The sequence below is a fragment of the Ischnura elegans genome, chromosome 12, assembly GCF_921293095.1.
Source record: "Ischnura elegans chromosome 12, ioIscEleg1.1, whole genome shotgun sequence".
NCBI lineage: Eukaryota > Metazoa > Arthropoda > Insecta > Odonata > Coenagrionidae > Ischnura > Ischnura elegans.
This window is the reverse complement of record NC_060257.1, coordinates 49,680,286-49,701,618: the sequence shown is the minus strand read 5'-3', so window position 1 is coordinate 49,701,618 and position 21,333 is coordinate 49,680,286. Positions and strand designations below refer to the sequence as shown.

The following is a 21,333-nucleotide window of genomic DNA, read 5'->3' as shown; positions in this document are numbered from 1 at the left end:
AACTTTCTCCCTAAGGGCAAAGTTGACACAGAAAAAAATGCATTTTTCGGCCCACCCTTATGATTGCAGTCCCTGCAGGAAAGGTCTATATTTTTATTTATTTAAAAATGATACTCATATTTTTAATTTTTAAGTTATTTTATTACTATTTTTATGAAATCATGGCACTAACTGTGAATCTAAAAATCTTGCTCTTTAATTTTTGAAGAAATTTTATAAAATATTAAAGCTTGATATTTTATAGCAGGTTTTTTTGTTCAATTACAATTAAATAAATGAATCGGAAACGTCTACTTATCATATTCAAGGAATATTCACTTACTTTAAAGAAGATTGATATTTTTGCAAGTTTTATGTATAATTTTATTTTTAACTATTCAATATGTACATAAATAATAATACAAGATTGTATATTTTTCTTTCTCCAAATTGCTCCATTACTTAGGATGAGGCGGCAAAGAGTATTTACACAAAGTAAGATAGAATTTTACAGTACACATATATACATAGAGAAAGGTTTTGGCACCAATTTTACAATATTTTCCACAGTAAATTTGCAACAAATTAATTGATTTTAACAAATCTTTCATCTTGATTCTCCCAAAGAAACAGGCCTCACTCATGTATTTGTCACTTCACATTATTGGAGAACCAGCAGGAACATACTCCTTACTTAATTTTAATGAACAGCTGGAAGTAGAAGTGGACAGACTTAACTAGCTACCTAAGACACCTCATCTTACTCAAGGATAGAGGTTAATGAAAAAATCACTCAAATTCTTGTCTCTCTGGCTTTTGACAACAACGTTATACGTGTCACCACTAACAAATTTCATGTTTTTTTTACACAATCATCATTCAGATTTATTTCAGTTTCATGACATGGTGAAACCATTTGAGCAAGGTGTCATTATTAACTTCTTTTTCAAATGTACATCGGAGTGGACGATGTTGGATTCACTGCAGCAGTGCTTGAAGGAGGGGAGGGCGTACTGCTGGCCATAGCCCCATTTCGCCTTCTCTTCAACTGTTTCCAAAAGCGGCGATCCTGAGAAGATGGTAAACACAAGTAAACAAGCAATCTTTTTATACCATTATCTTTTATAATCGAAATGTTAGGCTGGGAATGTTTTTTCCTAATAAGAACCTTAACTTCCCATTCTTTTGATTACATATTACAGCACAAAAAATATTGTAATTTACATGATTTTTGTTGTTTTTTCTATGCTTCAATCCGAGTTTTTTTCTTAATAAAACAAATAGCCATCAAAGCATTACGTATATTTATCAGGTTGCAGTTTGAAAATTAATGTGCATGGAATTTTCCTATGTTACCACCAGCTGCAGAGTAAAAACACTACCTAATGCATCAAATGCTACCTTTAAGTAAACAATTTTTCCCCTTTTATAATAAAAAATATGAGCCATTGGCCAAAGGAGAATTAAAGTTGCTTTTGTTCATGTAAATAATGAAATTATTGACAGCACTGAAATCCAATCATGTATCAGGTAATAAATAACACCAGTGAGATACCTATTTCTGTATATTTTCTCAAAGAAATCATTGCTTTCAATAAATCAATACAATCAAAAAACTTTCAGAACAGGTTTTCACATGACTAAACGCAGAAATTCAGTATTTAAGAACGAGTCATCTGCACTTTAGATGAAGAACTCGAAAGTAAAAACTGAAGTTGGGAATTGTACCTTTTATGACTTGTGCTGCCTGAATCATTACAGGACAGAAAAGATTTTTTGGAGAGGTACCATAACATGCTTTCAGGAAAATTCATTTTTACCATTCAAAAGGCATCCTTAACATTCATTGGTTTATCACGTACAAACTTTTATCTATACAACTGGGATTTTTTAACTATTCTATAATACAGGCATGCTTTATGAAACAGCATATCTTAAAAAAATTTACACCATACTTACACCCTGAGAAAGAAGTGCAGAAAACTTGGAATCAATTAATGCACTTAAATTGAATTTGATCCTTTGAAGCCAGCTTCTACATTCTAAATACAGAGGATGTTGCATGGGAATGAGCAAATACACAGTGACGAACAATTTTGGAATAAGTTCAACAGATTCAGGCTTCAGTTGGTGGAAGTTAGACATATTTATATTATTAAAAGATCGTAGCACTTTTCGACAAGAATGTTTTTATGCGTACAACGCGTTTCGGCTCACTGAGCCATCATCTGGTACAAGACACTTCAAAACATTTGAAAATCCTTTTTATTTTTAAGCAATTTCCTCGGAAAAATATCTTTATTTTAACTACATTTTTATACTAGATCACTTTCCTTCTATTTAAAGAAAATCTGTTCAAAAATTTCATTTTGATTTAAATTTACTCTGGCTTCTAGGGGGCAGCTGCCCTCCCTCTTCCTGCACAGCTGTTCACAAAGCTTTTTTTTTTGGTTGGTTCAACATAAATTACGCATTCATCACGGTCACACCAGAAACCATCTCATTTGCCTTCATGCAGGTTTCACTGTACTTAAAAACCAATGATTAACAAGGGAAAGATAAAATTGAAGAAAGCCAAACCAAGGCATGCCAATCACAGAAGTACCCAGTGCCCAAGTACAATCGCTGACTACATCACTGATACATACATGCTGCTGCCAACCATGCATGCATGCCCCTCAGGTTTAACATTTTAGGTACATAACCCATTACCTGGCTTGAGGGAGAGGAATGAATGATTTCGTTTTCTTCCTTCCCTTGGAAGAGCCGAAACAGCTTGCCACCCCCCCCTCCACTCACCCCTTCCTCCGACACGCCACTGTCATCAGTTCTGCGACCGCTAAGGAAACCCAGCCTGCAATAAAGGGCAGAAAGAAAGCATTAACCCCTTAGCTGTAGGAGTAGATGATTTTAGCGACCAGCCTGTGCGGGAGAGATCCAAGAAATATTTTGCTTTTTGGCCTGGTAGATTGTCTCACGAGGAGTGAAATCTTATAATCCGGGGCAACCCTTATTTCTTTCTTACCAACGGATGGGCCTACATTTGAGGGCTTTATAATCGTATATTTTTTTAAATTTGGTGTTTCTTGTCTTTTTTACTTTGGTCTTAGTATATTATTGTGTAAAAATGGATTTTGAGGGGAATGTAAATGTAGACATGTATTGTTTTTCTTTGCTGATTTGGTGCTATGTGGACATGTATTGTGTAAAATTTTTGGTGAAAAATTTGGTGCTATGGGGCATGTATTGTATGAAAAATGGTATTTTGATGGCTTTTTAAAATTTTTTGGTACTTAGTATTTTGTTTTGTATTTTGGGTTATGTATATTATTGTGTCTTGATGTACTTCCTAAATTTATGTTACCACCTGACTACATGGTCGACTAGTAACTAAATATTTTAACAATAATAATAATAATAATTTGGGCACTTATCATAGGTAAATTAACAGCATGGAGCGGGAAGGAAAAAAATACAAAATGGGCAGTAGGATAGGAAATGCCGGGAGGCAATCCCATGCCGTGAAGGATGGCTGGAGAGAGTTGAGCCGCATTAGCGATCTCTACAATGAGGAAAAGTGCACTTAGGCTCCATCTGGGTAGCAATAAAAATTTTGGGAAACTGCCGCAGGTAGTCGAGCAATGGTCTAACGTTTTTCCCCCACTCAGCGTACAAAACGTTTGAAAACATTCCTGAAGTCTAAGAGTTAAGAAAGAAATCATAGAAGTACCGTATTCCTCCGAGTATAGTCCCCCTCTGAATATAGTCCCCCCCCTAATTTTGAGGCTTGAGTTTTGGGAAAAAATTAAAAAAATGAGTTTGAATATAGTCCCCCCCTTTACTTTTATCACGGGCATTTTTGGAAGAAAAGGGTGGACTAAATTCAGACATATACGGTATATAGTTTATGAAGCTGGCTTCCGTGGAAATACTTCAAATTCATGTCAAAATTAAACAATGGCTATACCAGAGCTAGAGGTGGATTTAGGGGGGGTCACAGGGGTCATAACCTCCCCTAAATTTTATCAAATATATTTTATTTATATTAGTTTAATAATTTTTGTATTCTCGTCAAAGAGTAAAGGTAGTGTATACGCAAATGCATGGCTACAAGTCACAAACTTGAGAGTAGTTTGAGTTGTATTTATCGTAAAGCATAGCAATTTCCACTTAAAAGGGGAATTCCATACTCCCTGAACCCAAGTCATGACCCCCCAAAATTTGATTATCTATCTCTCCCTGACCAGAGCCAGGAGAGGTATTGTTGCACTAAAGGTCAGCCCACTTTGCAATGTCATTTTGGTTTTAAAACATTCACTAGACCCCTGCTTTAGAAATAGGATTGACTAGTGATGGTTTCAGGATCTGGGTTGATTATGTGTGTAGGTTATAGGTTTTAGTTGGAGTTTAGGTTGCTTCAATCCAGGGTATGGATACTCCTGTACATTTAACCTTTTCCCTACTACACACGTATATATACGTGTAAACGTTTCCTGACCCGGGAGACAACGGCCGTGTATTTATGTGTGAGATTTTCCTGGCCAGGAGAATGAAAGCCATATATGTATATATGTTTTCTAGCTCTCCCCCTTTTAGGACGGTCACGGGTTTACGTCGTCTTTGTCTCGGGACCCAATACTGCGGGGTTTAGGATTTACCCTCGGAATCCGGGAGCAAGTACCCAGACCCCTCTTCTTTTATAACCCCTCTAAGCAGTAAGGGACAGCAGTCATACATTTGTTTATTCAGTCATTTTTCCAAATAAATATTTGTTCATTTCTCAAGAATAATAAACTAAGAATTGAATTCTCTGTCTTTTGAACAGAATTAACAATTTTCAAACAAAATTCTACGGTAAATATTACCTTATATCTCGAGTTATGTATGAACATCAACATGGAAATTGTTGCTGCAGTAAATGCGTAAATATTGACCTTAGAACTTTGCTTAAAATTTGACAATGTTTAGAAAAAAAATAGGAATTCGATTCAAAGTCTGCAATTCACGTGCAAGCAACAATTATCCATATGCTAAATACATATAAGCAATACATAAGTTGACCGCGAACCAATGCCGCAGGTATGGTCATAAACCCGGAAAGGAGGGAGCACAACTACTCTCGGAGTACGAGATAATGCGGAGTCCCAGCGGGGAGGGGTCGAAAAAAGTTCTGCCAGACCATTCTTAACGAATGTCCTCCAAAAATGATCCATACCACGAGAAAGAAGTCTCTTGGGGCTCAGTACAGTAGTCATGCTTATACGAAAACTCCGCCGTCTAGAAAGGGTTAACTGTTTGCTAATTAAAAAAATGTATGTAAAGGCCAATAAAATGCTGCTTTGGGACGTTAGGCAATGAATTAAAATTTAAAATAATAAAAACTTTTGCACACATCAGGAAACCATACATTTCATTAGATCAGCTATAAATTTTGTTTGCCGAAAGTTAAATTAATTGATAGTTATTGGTAGAAATTAAACAACTGAAATGTATCTACACATATTGAGAAATGGAGTGGTTGAGAATAAATAGCCCAGGACTAGTCGTTTCCTCAACAGATGTATTGCAGGTAGACGCCACAAGGTAAAAAAATTCTAGTGGGCGATGAAGCCTTCAATGCCTCCCACCTCCTGGCTAGATGCCTCACAATAGGTAAAAATAAATATTGGCATCGGTAAAAATCGGTATCGCTTAAAATAAATATGTTTAGCACTATAACACTAGAATCTATCCAAACAAAGAGTATGTTCAAGAAAAATTGTGGTTTTCTCAACCAATGAAATTATCATGTCTTTTTTTTACCCTTTTCCTGATGAGTCGGTGATATCATTAATTTATACCAAGAGTGTCATCGTTTCTCAGTGATTCCTCGGACTTATGCATGATACTTGTGTAATTTTTGCAATTAACATTCTTGTTAGCAATCCCTAATGGAAAGATTCTCCCTGATCAACTAAATAAATCAAAATGCTGACGTCACTAACTCATGAAAAGCAGGTGGCGACTCTATTTTTCTATTCACAGGTGTCCAGTTACAGTTAAATTATTGTTAGTTACTGCTTTTCATCTTGATTCATTGATAAATACTTTCTTTTGCTTTTTTTGTCTTAAATAATTATTATAATTGATAATACAAATCATCATTAAATTAATACATTATAGAAAACTGATTATTAATTAGAACATGAGAAAAAATCACTTTAAGCAAAATCAAAGAATTTCTGCATGCCTTGTAATTTGTATTAATTAAAAACGCTTGGAAAGTACCATCACTAACAGAAATCTGAGGTACAAACATTGGATGAATATAAAAAATCACAGAAATAATTGAATTACAAATAAACAGAACAAAAAATACAATTTTAGTCTGGGTAGTATGGAATACCCCACAGGAGAGAGGGGTGTTCTTCCGTGTAAAATTTAAAAAGATACAGTTGAGGACCTCAAATCCGGAAAGCTTGAGACCAAAGGGTTTCTAGATTCCTGGTCTTTCAGCGGAAAAAGTGGTACACTTCTTTCTGAGAATTTTAATGCAATACATGTCAAATCATGACGGTAGCTTCCAGAGCATACTGAATGATAACGAGCAATAAACACTAATCTTTTTCCTCATGCTCAACAGCTTTCATTGATAGCGTTGGCTAGCAGACTTTGCAATTTCTATTGATAACTTCCTTAGTCAGACAGAAAATCTGTGCAAATGCTTCTACATTTTGTTAATTAATTAATTTATAAATGCGTTCAGACTCTTGTGTTCCATATTTGAGATCCCTACGTGTCCCTGCCTAGATTGTTAGCATATAAGGAATCCCTTCAGCCATACCAATCATTCAGCTCTCTCTGCACCCAGGTCTTCCCTGCTTTCTTGACGGCGACTCTAGATGCCCCAGACGTGGACTTAGTATAAAGGTTGACATACTTCAGAGTTACTCCCAGCTTGAGGCAATGGCTTTTTAAGTAGATATTAAGTTCTGCTGCTTTGAACTTCACTGATAGTCTGAGATAAAGCTTCATTTTACGTGCCAAACTCGCACTCGAAATTAAATCGAAACTTGAAGCTTTTACGGGGTGGAAGGGCTCCATATTAATAATGAAAACACTTTGTTACTTCCACAAAATTCTGTGGAGGTAACAAAGTGTTTTTCATTATTAATTGTTAACATATGTTCATAGCGTGTGCTGAATTCCTATTCGTCCCAGGACAAGGCTCGGAGAGTGGTACCCAGAGGTGGCAAGTCGAAACACTACGCAGAAGAATATTCATACAGTGAGTCCTCATTTAACGTCACTTTCCGTTCCTGAAAAATGTGACGATAAACGAAATGACGTTAATCGAAACATAATATCCCATAAGAAACAATGTAAAAAGTGAATGTCGGCTCCTAGACCTCACAATTAATACGCGAAAAAATTTAAGCGTATCATATCTGGGGGCATTTTTTACGATGGGAATGCCAAGCTATGGCATATATACGAGTTCCTGTCTTCATTGACGACAATAGCAGAAGTGACGTAAATCCTTCTCCATTTTTGTATCTCCCCGCATTTGCTCTTCGGCTTCGTTATGGTGGTCGCCCGAGCGAGCGTTGCCTGGGCATCATCAACGCTGAAACATCGTCGCAGTTACAAGAACCAAAATTATAGTGAACACGGCGAAAAAAGTGGCAACAAAAACTCCGAGTTCAACACGGAAAAATTCCTTGAAATGACTTTTTAGGTTCCTGAAAACCATTATGTCAAGTAAAACTTTGCGCACCTACCTAAGAATTCATTTAGCAGAAAATTAGCTAAAACCGTAATCGCAATTAACAATAAACGCACCGTTTTCCACTTCGTTTAGACTGACTGTATTACCGCCCACAAAACGAACAGCCTGCTATGTCCGCCGCTTCGCGTTTTTTCTCGTGCGAAATTTGAAAGCCTTGACGTTATGGCGAAGCGAAGGTGCGATAAACCAATGACGGTCTCAAAATTTTCGTGACGTTATCGCGAAATGACGTTAAACGGGGTGACGTAGAACGAGGACTCACTGTACGTTCCAGATTTCTGGTTTTCCAGGTTTCTGGATGCCAGATTTGAGGTCCTCAACTGTACTCATTTTATAATGTAAAATGGAGCCTAAAATTTAGTTGTTATTCTCAAAAAAAGATGAAATTGAACATTTTATGACATTTAAAGATACAAAAGCTATTAAATTAATAACAATTAAAATTTTGGATAAATTTTGGAAAAATGTAAGGAGGAATTGGATCTGCTATTTCTTGTAATGTTTTCCAATGTGCAAAATCAATGACTGCTAGTATTTTAACATTTTCCACAGCACACGAGCATTCAAAGGAAACAAAGTTTTCTTTTTCAAAAAATTATTTTTGACATCCAATTCCAACTGGAGTAAAATTTTAGGATCCCATCACATTTTTCTCTGAATAAAAAAAGTATTTTCTGATGATAATTGAAATGAGATAACACTCTGATACCACCATTAATTACCCATTATATTCACAGGTTGTGATTCATTCCTCCACGTAACACAACAGCCACTTGTAGGCCCAAATGCAAAAATAGATCAAAAAATGGTGCATGCACTTACATTGCACACACACTTATGAAAATTTAAAATTTCAAACAGAAGAAATTTTCCTTCAAACAGATATAGGAATAAAAATAGTTTTTAAAAATCTAACCATTAGCAATCAAAATAGATATGTATAACTAATCAAAATCTGAAACACACAAAATACAAAGGAAAACTGCTAAAATGTAAGATAGTAAAAAATACCTGTAGGAGCAAAAATTACAAGTAGATCAAATATTGTATACAAGCAGGAAAAGGCAGTATCAAGTTCATGAAATATACATACATATTTTGTTAAAATTACTGTAAGCTTTTTTTGAATATTATAATACAACCTTGAACAGATTGACAAGGAATCTGAAACATCCAGATGTAAGGCACCTTGTCCAAGAGAAGAAATATGTTAAAATAAAAAAGGCCCAAAGTCACAATAATGAAAATTTACTTTGGTATGAACCAATAGAAGCAGTAATTTGTGACCAATAGAGAAATAGGGTAGGTGAGCAAAAGTAATACTGACAAAAATTCTACTTAATCAATCGGTATAGTTTACTGATATGCTACAGTAATGCATGAACACATTTAATGAATTTTAAAAATATTAATACAAAGCATTGTAGCAGAATAACTGAAAAGAAGCATTAAAAATTCAATCCTACATTTGATGTTTGAGAGAAGAAGTAAAAATAAAATGATATCGACTTACTCAAATATACAGTTAGCTGATTTTTGTATCTCTTTAGGTGGGAAGTACATAATCAATCTACTTTGTCAAATATGAGAAAACAACATAGGACAGATAATATTTGTAATCGACCAAACTTTAAAGGGGAGACATTTGATTTAATTTTGGTAGATGAAGAAATCCTCACATTTATTTTACTCACTATGGATATGGAATGCAAAATTTACAGTTAACAGTTAGTTACCTTCTAAAAAGTGGAATACATATACTTCCTGATGCATAGGCAAGAATCACTATTTCTAATTGTCACCTATGAAAGCTATACGTTAGCTATTTGGAACTCTTTCGTCCACTAAATATTCATATTGATATTACATGTGATACCTTCCTTCTCTGGCAAATAAAAGTAAAACAAAATCTACAATCAATAAGCCATAACATGAAGCACTCTTTGGCAGGCCTGAAGCATAAAATAGAATTTGTGATGAATGTTACTAATATTCTTGTTTGACCACAAAAGAAAAATTATGCCTAGAATTTGTTCAAGGTTTGCTCAACTTTGTCTACCCATATATTTACATTGTAAGGTGGCAATTGTTCATAGTGAACAAGTGTATTAAATTATTTTTTTAAATACAATCATTTATACATCCATATTATAAAAAAACATGATGGTAACTTCAAATACCGTTTAATTACTTCAAAAATTAAAAATCGCTGAGCATGGTTTCAGTATGGATGGCATCGTCTACTATTTACAGTATGAACATGCTTACATTGTCTCTGTTGTCATTTTGTTTTCTAGATAATAGCTCGGATTGCTGACACGCAGCCCAGTTGTCAGATAATAATGGCATGTATTGGTATACCTGACTGATGAAGGTAAGATGACAACCAATGAATAATCAATATTGATAATCCCACAAATCGCCAACATGGGCCCTATAATACAAACAAAACACACATCTCATTGCTTCATGGCGTAGCCTCAGGCACATAGTTAGAAATTTGCTTGGAGGGTTTGAAGGGGGTGCTTGGAATGTATGCAGGTAAACTATACTAATATTTTTTTTTCAATTCTCCTGCATTAGAAAACCATATATTTCATGTCATCTATTTATTTCATTTGCATAATGCTGAAAGTTAAATTCATCGTTAGTAATTGGCACACATTATGAAATGTTACCATATTGAAAAATGGATTGACAGTAGCTTAGCCAGAAATTTTGTTCGGAGGGGGTAACTGTCCAAAACCTGGGGGGCTCGAGGGAAAATTTTCGAAAAACAGGGCACCAAGTAGAGGATTTTAAACTAATTTTTTACACTTTTCATAACCGAGAAAACTTAATTTTTCAAAGAAATCTTTAGTAAATTCATGATTTTTCAATATTTTATTTTCTTTTATGATGAAGCAAAGTAATTGTGTTTTTATATTTCAGTTATTCCAGGGGATCTGGTTTCACCACTTCGGATGCCTGGGCTAGTGCTCTACTCATCAGATGCGTCACGGGTAGTCACCACACAGGGAAAACATTGCCCTGGCTACTTGCTTGGTTCGTCTACAATGGAAAACTTGGCTATCATGGGTTTGCCAATAAATTAGGCATTGCAAGGCATGAATGCAGCCAGAAATATGTTTTGTGAGAACTAAGTCTACCACAAATTAGCCTTACCCTCTGACCGCTGAAGGAGAACAAAAGTCATTGGTGCATTGGCCACACTATTGAGAAACTTCTGCACAATAGTGAAAATATTAATTCATAAATTAATGAGGAAGTTTTGATAAAAAAATTATGTTTTAATGTATTCATTAGGTTGTATATCTTTAAGAAAACCTGGAGATGTCAAAGGGGCTCCGAAGCCCTCATATCCCTTCTCCTTGGCTATGTACCTGTGATGGGGCAGCTGAATTTTGGCATCAAAATAGCATTCATGGGGTAGCCTCAGGCACATAGCAATGGCATTCACAGTCAGTTATACCCAATATATTATAGCCAAATGTTCAATTTAATAATTTTTTAGTACCTACCATAGTTCCCAACCCATATGATGCACTTGTTTTTACTCATAAATGTTCCCTAAAGTCAACTAGTGCCTTACGGGCCAAGTAAAATATTTCATCCTCCACCAATGCAAGCAGTATTGATGATTAGTATTTGGGTTTTTAACGATTAGTAATTATTGTTTGTAGAATCATTTATGTACTGATTTATTTCCCAATATCTGTTAGTTTCAAGGGCACACTCAGGATCATAACTAGGGGGGGCAAGCCATGGGATTTATGAGATTATTTCCATGAAAAAATAGTTTTATTTTAGTTACATATATTATACTAATATAAATCATTTTTTGTGGGTTTAAAGAAAATTTGTTGAATACTTTCGTTTAAATTCAGTACTGATTTTGCTTAAAGACTTGCGATTTTTGCTTCTAGGGAGGGAGTGAGGGGGCAGCTGCCCCCACCTGCCCCTCGCTGGGTACGCCCATGGTTAGTTTTGTTTACTTTGAAATAAGTATGGCTTTGAAAGTAAGTTTCATCCTTTTCTGCCTAATTCAAGTATTTTTCATAGCAGATGATGGATATCATCTATATTGGAGGAGATTACTCAAGTGGACCATTGAGAGAGCAGCAGTACGAACATGCGACTACCTATATAATGAGGGTGAAAATTGTAAACAAACATCCTGAAGATGCTGGCAGTATTGCCAGCTAAACTGTAGTCATTGCCACAGCAACTGATGCAGTATTGACTAGTAACAAAGTACTTGAATGCAGGTAATCTCCTAGAGGATAACTGGAATGCCTGTTTTTTTCCATGCCTCTATTAATATTTATTGACCCTCTGGACTCTGTTTTTAATGACGTACATATCATATTTAAATGATTATCTTGAGAATTCCCAAGAACCTGGTAATTTCAATCTTCATGTATGAATGTAATTGTATGTAAATTTTATATTGACTTTAGCCTAGCAGATGTCTGTACTGCCAAAGGTGAAATAACATGGAAATCTCCGTTCTCCCATTTTTCATAAAATCTAACCTAAAAAATCACAATGCAACTCATATGCCTGTATGTCTTATGGGCCGGGGAATACAGAAATTAAACAGCACAGAGAATTACCATCATGTTTAGTTATAACACGAATATCAGATGTTTCAATAAAATTAAACCTGACACGCTTTTTAAGTTTACTTTTTTAATAGGTATTAAGTGTCACATCCCTATCTTAAGGGTACAAAACAAAAATTAGTCATACTAACAGCTTCTGTGTCTTCCCTCGAAGTGATTGAGACTGGGCTTGTCGGTTTCTGGGCCATCCCCTTCTCCTTCCCAGACGGATCTTCCTGATCGACCCCCCATCCACGCCCTCCAATCGACCAAACCTCCCCCCAATCCCTATGCTTGCGCCCCCAGCCTCCTCATCATCAACTGCCCCCCGAACCATCCTTCTCGTAGTAGTCGGACGGAAGACGACATCCCCTTCACATCGTGCCGATTCCTTCTGTGCCGCAGTCACCCCAGATGAAGGGACTGAAGTTACCCCCCTTGTTGAAGGAATTGCCGAGAGACCCCCCAAACCCGACCCCCCACCCCTCCTTCTCCGCCTCCTCTCTGGCCTCTGGATCTGAGTCGACCCTGATGCTGTTCCCTGGCAGTCGACAGGTGGTGGCGGACGTTGGCAGTATGGGAAATGAAAAAGGCTCGCACATAACAATCTAACCATTGGTAGGTCATAGGCCATGGTTATTTTAATCATAATTTCTATTATTTTTTTGTGACTGCCCATATTTTTAAAGATAACATTTAGGAACTGTCAGCTTGTATAAAAAGTTTCCATAAAAGCATATTCAACAGTGTTGCCACAGTATATGAATACAGATGTGGAGATGTTTAAATGAATAGATCTCCATATTCATCACATAAATTTATTGACGCCTCTAGGCTCTGGATGCTACAATCTCTATCGTCGTCTTGAAAAAACATGAATGTTTCCAAAACATGAATGAGCAAATCCTCCTTGCATGAGCAAATCATTATCCTTTAGCATTTCTAGATTCCACATCTTATGGAAAAATCATCATTGTCTGGTGAAAATGTCATTGAATCGGTGACCTACTTCACCTGAGAGCATAGACTGACTTCTAAAACAGGGGTTGAATCTCATTAATTAGGCAAAATAAAATACAAAGACTGAAAGAGGTATGACACTTAGTAATAAGTGAGTGGAAGTCAGAAATTGCCTTTGGAAGGTAAGCCTTAAAATGTTGATGCAAAGAAAAGACACATTCTAATTACTCATGGAATAAATATGACTGATTTAACATCTGACCCTTAAAAATTAAATTAATCATGAAAATGATATATTCATTTAAGTTTAGTTTGGGAAGAAATACATTAACGAAGACATCTGTCATATCAATCAAAGAAGTGTCAAATTGTGACCTAAGCTTATTTTGCTGAAGCCCATTTCTCTATAAAGCCAGTGGTCTAGTAACATCGAACTAGACATTGAAGAATTAAAGTATACATTTCTCTAATGAAATTGAATATACATATGTAGTTCTACAGTCCTATGCAAACAAGATCTTAATAATGATCATTATTATCTTCCATCCATACCATCAAATCACAATTTTAAACAATTGTGTAAACTGGGTAACAGCAAGAAATATTACCACTTTCAGTATGAATTACTTGAGAATAGCCTGCATCCAATGAAGTAACCCCAGAGTCTACACAGCTCTGCATCACTGGGGTGAATGAATAGTTATGCATGAGTTGAGACAAAAAAGTAATTCAAATTTGCCTGCATTAATGAATAAATTTCCTTGAAGATATTTTTCATTGAGGATTTTAGTTATTGCCTAGCTTTCTCAAAACAAACCATCACCACCAAAATAAGTTCATTCTGCATTATAAACAATAGTTCTGATTGATTGCATAACATGCTCACAACAAGTGTCTACTAGACAACTTGCTAATCCAACTTTGTCCTGTGGTTTAACTAGGGGTATTTTCCTCTACTTTTAAATTCAGTCAAGTACTTCATTTTTTCCAGAGATGCTGATATTTTTCCCAATATTTCTGTAGACTCTAAATTGGCTCAAGTGTAGTATCATTGAACATGCTTTTATGGCATTGAATCAAGAAAATGATGAAACCAGGGCTGCACTTAACCAACATTTATATTTCAAATGTATCAAGGTGATATTTCTCTTTTGAAAGCCAAAACTATGGACAAGATCCTTTTATTTTTATTAAACCTTTTTCGACTAATTAAAATAATTGTTTTTAGCACCTTGGGTCCTTTGATCCAATTATTTCCTCTGTATCCCATTTTAAATGATTGAAATCTGTGCAAACACTGATAGAAGTTACATGAGGCATTCTCATGGCATTATTTAGAATACCCTGGGGAACAAAATACTCAGAAAATAAGTTATAACAACGTGCAGATCAAGATGTAAGGTGGCAGCAGAACTGTTATTTCCTACAGTTCTATGCTCAGCTTTACAGAAAAATTATAGCGACAGGGTGCGATCCGAAAATAATTCAATAATTAAAAAAGTAATTCATTCAAAAGATTTGCACATATACTTAAACTTCTTCAAATTACTGTCTTTCAGCCACTACACATTTTTTCCAGTGACTTTTCTTCGTAGACCTCTTGCAAGGTCTTAGTCACAGCTGATTGAATATCTTCTATGGACAAAAAAGATGTTCATTTTGGGGCTGCCTTAATCTGAGGGAACAGAAAGAAGTCTGCTGGTGCAACTTCAGGACTATTGGGGGGTGGGGCAATGTTTGAACTTGTGTTTGGACAGGAACTTGCAGAATCGTAGCGTGTTGTGGCAAGGCTCGTTGTCGAGATGGAATTGCCAGGTAGCAAAGATCTTTCGTTTATACCCATGTAATAGGCAGTGTTAACTGTCTATCATTGAGGCACAAATTCCTTATGGACCACTCCTTTGCTGTCAAAAATGACAATGAGCACTGATTTCACTTTTCATTTGCTCTCGCTTGTTTTTTTGGACGTGAAACTCAATTGGTCCCCCATTAAGGACTTAAACCACCCCAAATCTTGTGAATGGGACAGAGCATAGTCCCTAAAATCCTTGCAAATCATTTTGTATCATCTACAGATTTTTTCAATTTTGAAAAAACTTAAACTCTGCTCAATCATCAATTCCATTCTTTTCATCAGAGTGCAGAGGTTTACAATAACTGATGTCTTGCCGCATCCACAGCTTGGAGAGCACTAACACTGATTTTGCAGCAAAGCTTACAGTCCACCTCACCTACTCCAAGTGGTAGGAACAATATTTTCTAAGCATTAGATGATCAGTGGCATTACTTCCAGAACGCACCCTGTGTATTCACAGTTTAAAAACAAAATTTGTAAATGCTTCATGCCCATTTTTATTTAACGGTGGGGAATACCTGATGCATGAAACATTCACTCTGGCTCTCTATTCGAATACCTCATGATTACAAACTAACACTTTCAAAGGTTACATATTTTGGTTTGTAGTTTTCACTACCAAAGAGATCATTCATTCATATGAGCCTCAAATATCATGAGGAAAGATTTTTTCAATCATATTAGCACATTCCTGGTTGCCATATTGCAGTATAATATTCAGTATGTAAATCAATTATCTGAATTCAGCTTATACAGGAACAACTGCCAATTACATCATCAAAAAACCCAAGGTACTGTTATTAAGTAATTTGCAGTAAAATATAATACACCATTGGACAGGGATCTTTACTGAGTGTAGGCTTTTGAAAAAGTGTCATTCTGCAAATTTCACCATTAATTTATCAATATTATCGCAAACAATATTTTCTAAGCATTAGACAAATTAAATGAAAGAATGTATATTAGTATAACTAAACAAATTCTTCACTGAAGTGAATGTCTTTTATTATATATAAAAATAAACAGTGAGTGCATCACTTTAAAAATATTTAAGTTGTTAAATCTGTTGGAGCAGCAACATTTCTCAAGGCACACAAAATATATTGCCACGATCCGATTAAAAAAAAAGCCCTTTTTTAAAGAGTTGTCGATAGTTAGTTTTGTTCTAAATGTGATTTGAATTATAATTAGATATTTTATTAATAAATGCTCTTAAATTGATAGATTCACCATAAATCCTGAATAAAACACTTCAGCACCTATAACTCAATCACTGTTATTCTTAGTCACTCTAAATACTTGAGGCTAAATTATACGCTGATAAATTAATATATTTATATTTAGGAGATAAACTCATACTCCACAGTTTATACTGAATAGTTTATATGTGTGTGTAAAAATAAAAAAAAATCAACCCAATTTTATGTAAAAATAGATATGTACTGAAATAAAAAAGTGCAAAACAAAAGTGTTTGACTTTCAACTGGCAACAAAATAATACAAAATCTACTGAATGAATTTTTCAAAAAACTTTGGCAATGCAACAAAGGATAAATGAGAAAAGCATGTGAGTTACTCATTTATTGATGTGTGTACATTTCGGTTTGCATCTCAATGACCGTGCATCTAAAAAATAAAGTGCCGACAGTTAACAAAGATGTCTCATAAAGTCATAATGGTAAAAAGCAGTGGATAATTGACTGAGTGCACTGCCTAGCTTAACACATGCATCTCATTCCTTAAAAACTATTCAGTGAAAAACTCTTATTTCAGGGTTAAAAACCTTGAGAGCTGCTTGTTTTGGTGCACGCTAATAAGCTTTCATGGCTAAAACATTCAAATTCATTCTGAAACAAGCAACAAGAGAAAGAATCATCCTTGTACAGTGCAACCTCGATATAACGACACCCCACGGTGCACTAATAAACACTCGCTATAGCGAATTGTCGCTTTACCGGAGGTGGAGCAAATAATAGCCAATATACCTGTTGCGAACAGATATACAGGAACAGGAGTGGTGCGGTGACAGATAAACATCTATCCAATAAACGTAAGCATAAATCCAGACGAAAGGCGATGTTTTTTTGCATCATTAAATTTCCTTACTCAAATAACGACTAACTATTCAAACAATTTATAAGCGCCGCACTGAATAAAAATCATGCAAAGCATTGTTTCGTCAATGATTATATTTATTGAACGACAGTTTACCACATAAATTTGAGACTGAGCACTCCATTAACTTCATTTCTAACAGATCGCTAGCAGTTACAGAGTTTAAGGAGTGTTGATGAAAGTCTTCCGGCGGTGAAACCCTCGCTATGGCGAGAGCCAACACCGAAAGGGTCTCGTAAAAACGAATTTTTTAACACGCTTATTATAGGGTCAATTGACGGTGCATCGGCTATCTCTCGTAATAGCGGGGGTGTCGTTATAGCCCGTATTCGCTTTAACGAGGTTCCACTGTAATTATTTTACTATGTGGCTAATTGCCAATTTTATTTAAAATCACATAAAAAAATAGCAAAAGTTTATACAAATGATTGTTTCCCTCTCAAATTAAGAAACTAGCTCAAAAAATTTACGCAGAGTCAAAAAAGGTGTCTCAAAGAACTCCTTAATTGACTAACTCTCAGCAATCACACTTTAGAAAAGTTTAATTTAAGATAGAAATAACATTTGAAATACAGCCATTTTTGAGAAGTTAAAAATTTAAGCATTCCATAATTTCTTTATTACTTTAAAAGAATACAATGCTGTTACCACTCAGATTTTACAATTTTATTTTCAACAATAACGTAATTGCTCTGGGAATGAATTTTTCGTCCTTGATAGATAAAACTTGATATGATTGATGTATTCGACTGCGTAAAAAGAATTTAACCCATTTCCATCAAAGGAAAAAACAATCTGAATATAATAATATTGTCCATATTTCAATTCTCATATTGATGCCTGTTTTCAGAATACTAAACAAGGAATTGCAAATCATTTTGTCAAAGATTTTTTTGCCTATATGAGCAGAGGGTGCTTACAGTAAAAATTATTTTTTCCTTATAAAAGAATGATTGAAGAGCTTAATGGAATTAAAGGACAAAGCCCGCTTGGGCTGTTTGTTAAAACATGTATTTCTTAAAAAAAACATATTTTTCTACACATTTGTGGCCAGTAACAGAAAGTAGTTTCACTTTTATCCTGGAGGTTATATAAACGTTTATCACTCCTGATGAGATGGTTTACCTGCTACAGTATTTAGCATTAGATATAAACAAAAGAATTTTTTATATAGAACACAATTCAAAAGAGCCTGATGCATTCTTGAATTGGGATTGAGCTTTCTGGGAGTGAAAACGGAAATTTCGGAGGGAGCAAAAGGGTTTAAATGCATATGAAAAACACAATAAGTCAAAAGAAAGCTATCTTGCCAAAAGAAAAAATAATATTTTAGTACTATACAATTTTTACCTCAATAATGAGCCACTATGTTCTCCATTAATTAAGAAAATTTTACTTATAGTTATATTATTTACCTACTTTACAAAACCAACCCATAAAAAAAACTCAAATTGCCTGTTGCATAGGCGGCCAATGGCATAGACTTCCGATAATGCTGGTGTACCCTAGTTCCCAAAGACTTGCATTAAAATACATTTAGAGTTTTATTTATTTTGATAGACTTGGAATGCCTCTTTGCCCACCCATCATCTCTTTTGACTTCCAAAAGTGTCATTTGTCATTGGTCACATGACCCTGGTTGTTTAATGGAAATGCTCACATAAAATTCTCCCAAGATCCATAAAACATGGAAAACTTACGCCACTCTCTGCTCACATTCGGCTCTTGAAATGAAATTCGCACATGAAATGTCACTAAAAGCGCTAAGAGAGTATCTCAGCTCACCAAACCTCAGATTTTCTGCCAATTATTACCAAGATAATTTATTAGAATCCATAACTTCAATATTTATAATAGTGGCTGGGGGGGCAGGCACATAAAACACTCTAGAATATACCTTAATGACAACTGTGACTCACCTGATCACTACCTGTTCCATTTGAATCCGAAGAGTTCCTTCTGGGAGGAGGTTTTGGGACTGGAGCTTTTGGAGCTGGAGCTTTTGGAGCGGGAGCTTTAGGAGCTGGGGGTTTGGGAGCAGTTTGTTTAGGTACCTGTGGTTGCATTGGGGGTTCCTCCTCTTCAGGAAGAGGCTCGAGCCTCCTCCGAGGGAAAATACCACGGGGAGGAGCGATCATGGAAAGGACTGAAGCGGAAACTCCTCCATCTATGGCCACCAACTGGAAACAGGATAATTTGTTGATTGATTCAATAAGTTTATTGCAAACCCAACATGAAAGCATATTGATATGGTAAACTTTCACACACTTTGGTCATTAACAAATAACTTAATTCAAGACTGACTGAAATTTACATGCATAATAATAGTAAAATAATGGTTTCAATAACCAAAAGTGATGATTATTTTTTTGGAAATATTTTTTAACTTTGATAATTGTGATAGTACATGATTGAGAAACTTTTCTTTTGACATTGATAATTCATAAAGTTATACTACATAAAATACTAAGTTATTGATAGCTCACATCAATGGCAAAGCTAAAGAAATCCAAGTGAGTATCCACACCCATTGATCCCTTAAAAATAACCCTCATTCTTGATAAATACCATTGAAAAATAATAAGCATGTAATGCAGGCAGTATGCTATTGAAATGCATTTTATTTTGTTGGGGCATATCAGGACTGGAATTTTCATCAATGATGAAAGTTAATTTTGAATAATTATTTATGGCAATAGTGAATGCATCACAAAAGACTAGAGTTAATTACTATCCAATGATAGACATAATAGCCAAGGCTTTCTTTCTCTAGTAAAATGAACAGAAATTTTCACAGGAGTCTAGAAGGATAAAAATCTGATACATATACATGCAGATGCTGTATACGCAGATCTTACTGCAAGATGAGAGGAAAAAAGAGCAGAATATGAGGAATAGAATAGGCAGAGACTGTGGGTAGCACTAAACCATTCCTAAGATTACAACACTAATACTTAAATTGATTTCACTGACATCGTCTGCCAACTCCACTCCATCATCATCATCATCATTCTCCACATCATCATCAGCATCATCGATGTCATCATCATTGTCATCATCATCATCATCGCCATTGCCTGGAAGCCAATGAGACGAGGATGCCAGAGCTGCAAGGCCTTCCCCTCCACCACCAAATCCAGAGGAAATGGCTCCTCCGTGAGCTGCAAGGGTACAACAAAAATCCAAGACTTACACCATAAAGACATCCACACCTACTCATGATTTATAATGCAAGCCCTGGGCAGAGCCATTGGGGCATAAACAAGTAATTAGAGATTTGAAACAATGTTCACATCAGCAATAAAACATAAATAAATATATAAAAACAATTAAATATTGGCTCATTGGGCATAAACCACCCATTAATCATTGAAGCCGTTATTATATAAAACAGAAAATATGTATAAAATAAAGAAACTGTTAAAAAATGGCTCCTGGCTAGGGAAATTCAGTTAACATATTCACTCAAAAGCTGCTCTACAACAACATAGCAATAGAAAGTGATGTATGTTCTACATGATATAGAAAACCATCAATTGCTTTGAGTATCAAAGTTGCCATGGAGGAAACAATTATGAAGTTGACGTTGATTTTGACAGGGTAAGAAAAGAACATGGAAGTTCATAATTTTGAATGTCAAATATTAGAGCTGGATCTAAAAACCCAAAACTGGAACTGAAATCTTTAAAGCATTGCATCTATTGGGATTCCATCACATAATTAGCCTTAACTGTATAATTATTGTTTGTTTGTAAAAAATAACAGCATTCGACAAACCTGAAAGAAGTCCTCCCTATTTTTATCTACATAAACTTAACTCTTTCTCTACGAAAGATTTCCTCATTTTTAATTCTTCATTTGAATATATCAGCATGGATTTCCACACTTTGACCAATTGTTCAGAAAGAATTAATTTCAATGAAATAATCATATTTGAGATTGATGCTTCATTAAGCTATTTCACACTCATTTTATATGTAAATACAGGGTGTTTCAAAAAGGACTTTACAACTGTATTATGGTAACAATTTTTAATACCACAGATTGATGAG

The 21,333-nt window shown here is 35.2% G+C and overlaps 1 protein-coding gene across 1 annotated transcript in view; it reads right to left on the bottom strand.

Moving 5' to 3' along the window:
* Positions 1-318: 318 nt before the first annotated feature.
* LOC124169580 overlaps positions 319-21,333 on the bottom strand; it is a 325,588-nt gene continuing 304,573 nt past the window's right edge. Inside the window, exons 30-34 of the mRNA XM_046548222.1 lie at positions 20,255-20,442; positions 19,201-19,461; positions 12,504-12,892; positions 2,779-2,833; positions 319-1,048 (exon numbers count right to left, since the gene is read on the bottom strand). Coding sequence (XP_046404178.1) covers positions 926-1,048; positions 2,779-2,833; positions 12,504-12,892; positions 19,201-19,461; positions 20,255-20,442 — 1,016 coding nt within the window. The 3' untranslated portion in view covers positions 319-925. The remainder of the gene's footprint in view (positions 1,049-2,778; positions 2,834-12,503; positions 12,893-19,200; positions 19,462-20,254; positions 20,443-21,333) is intronic.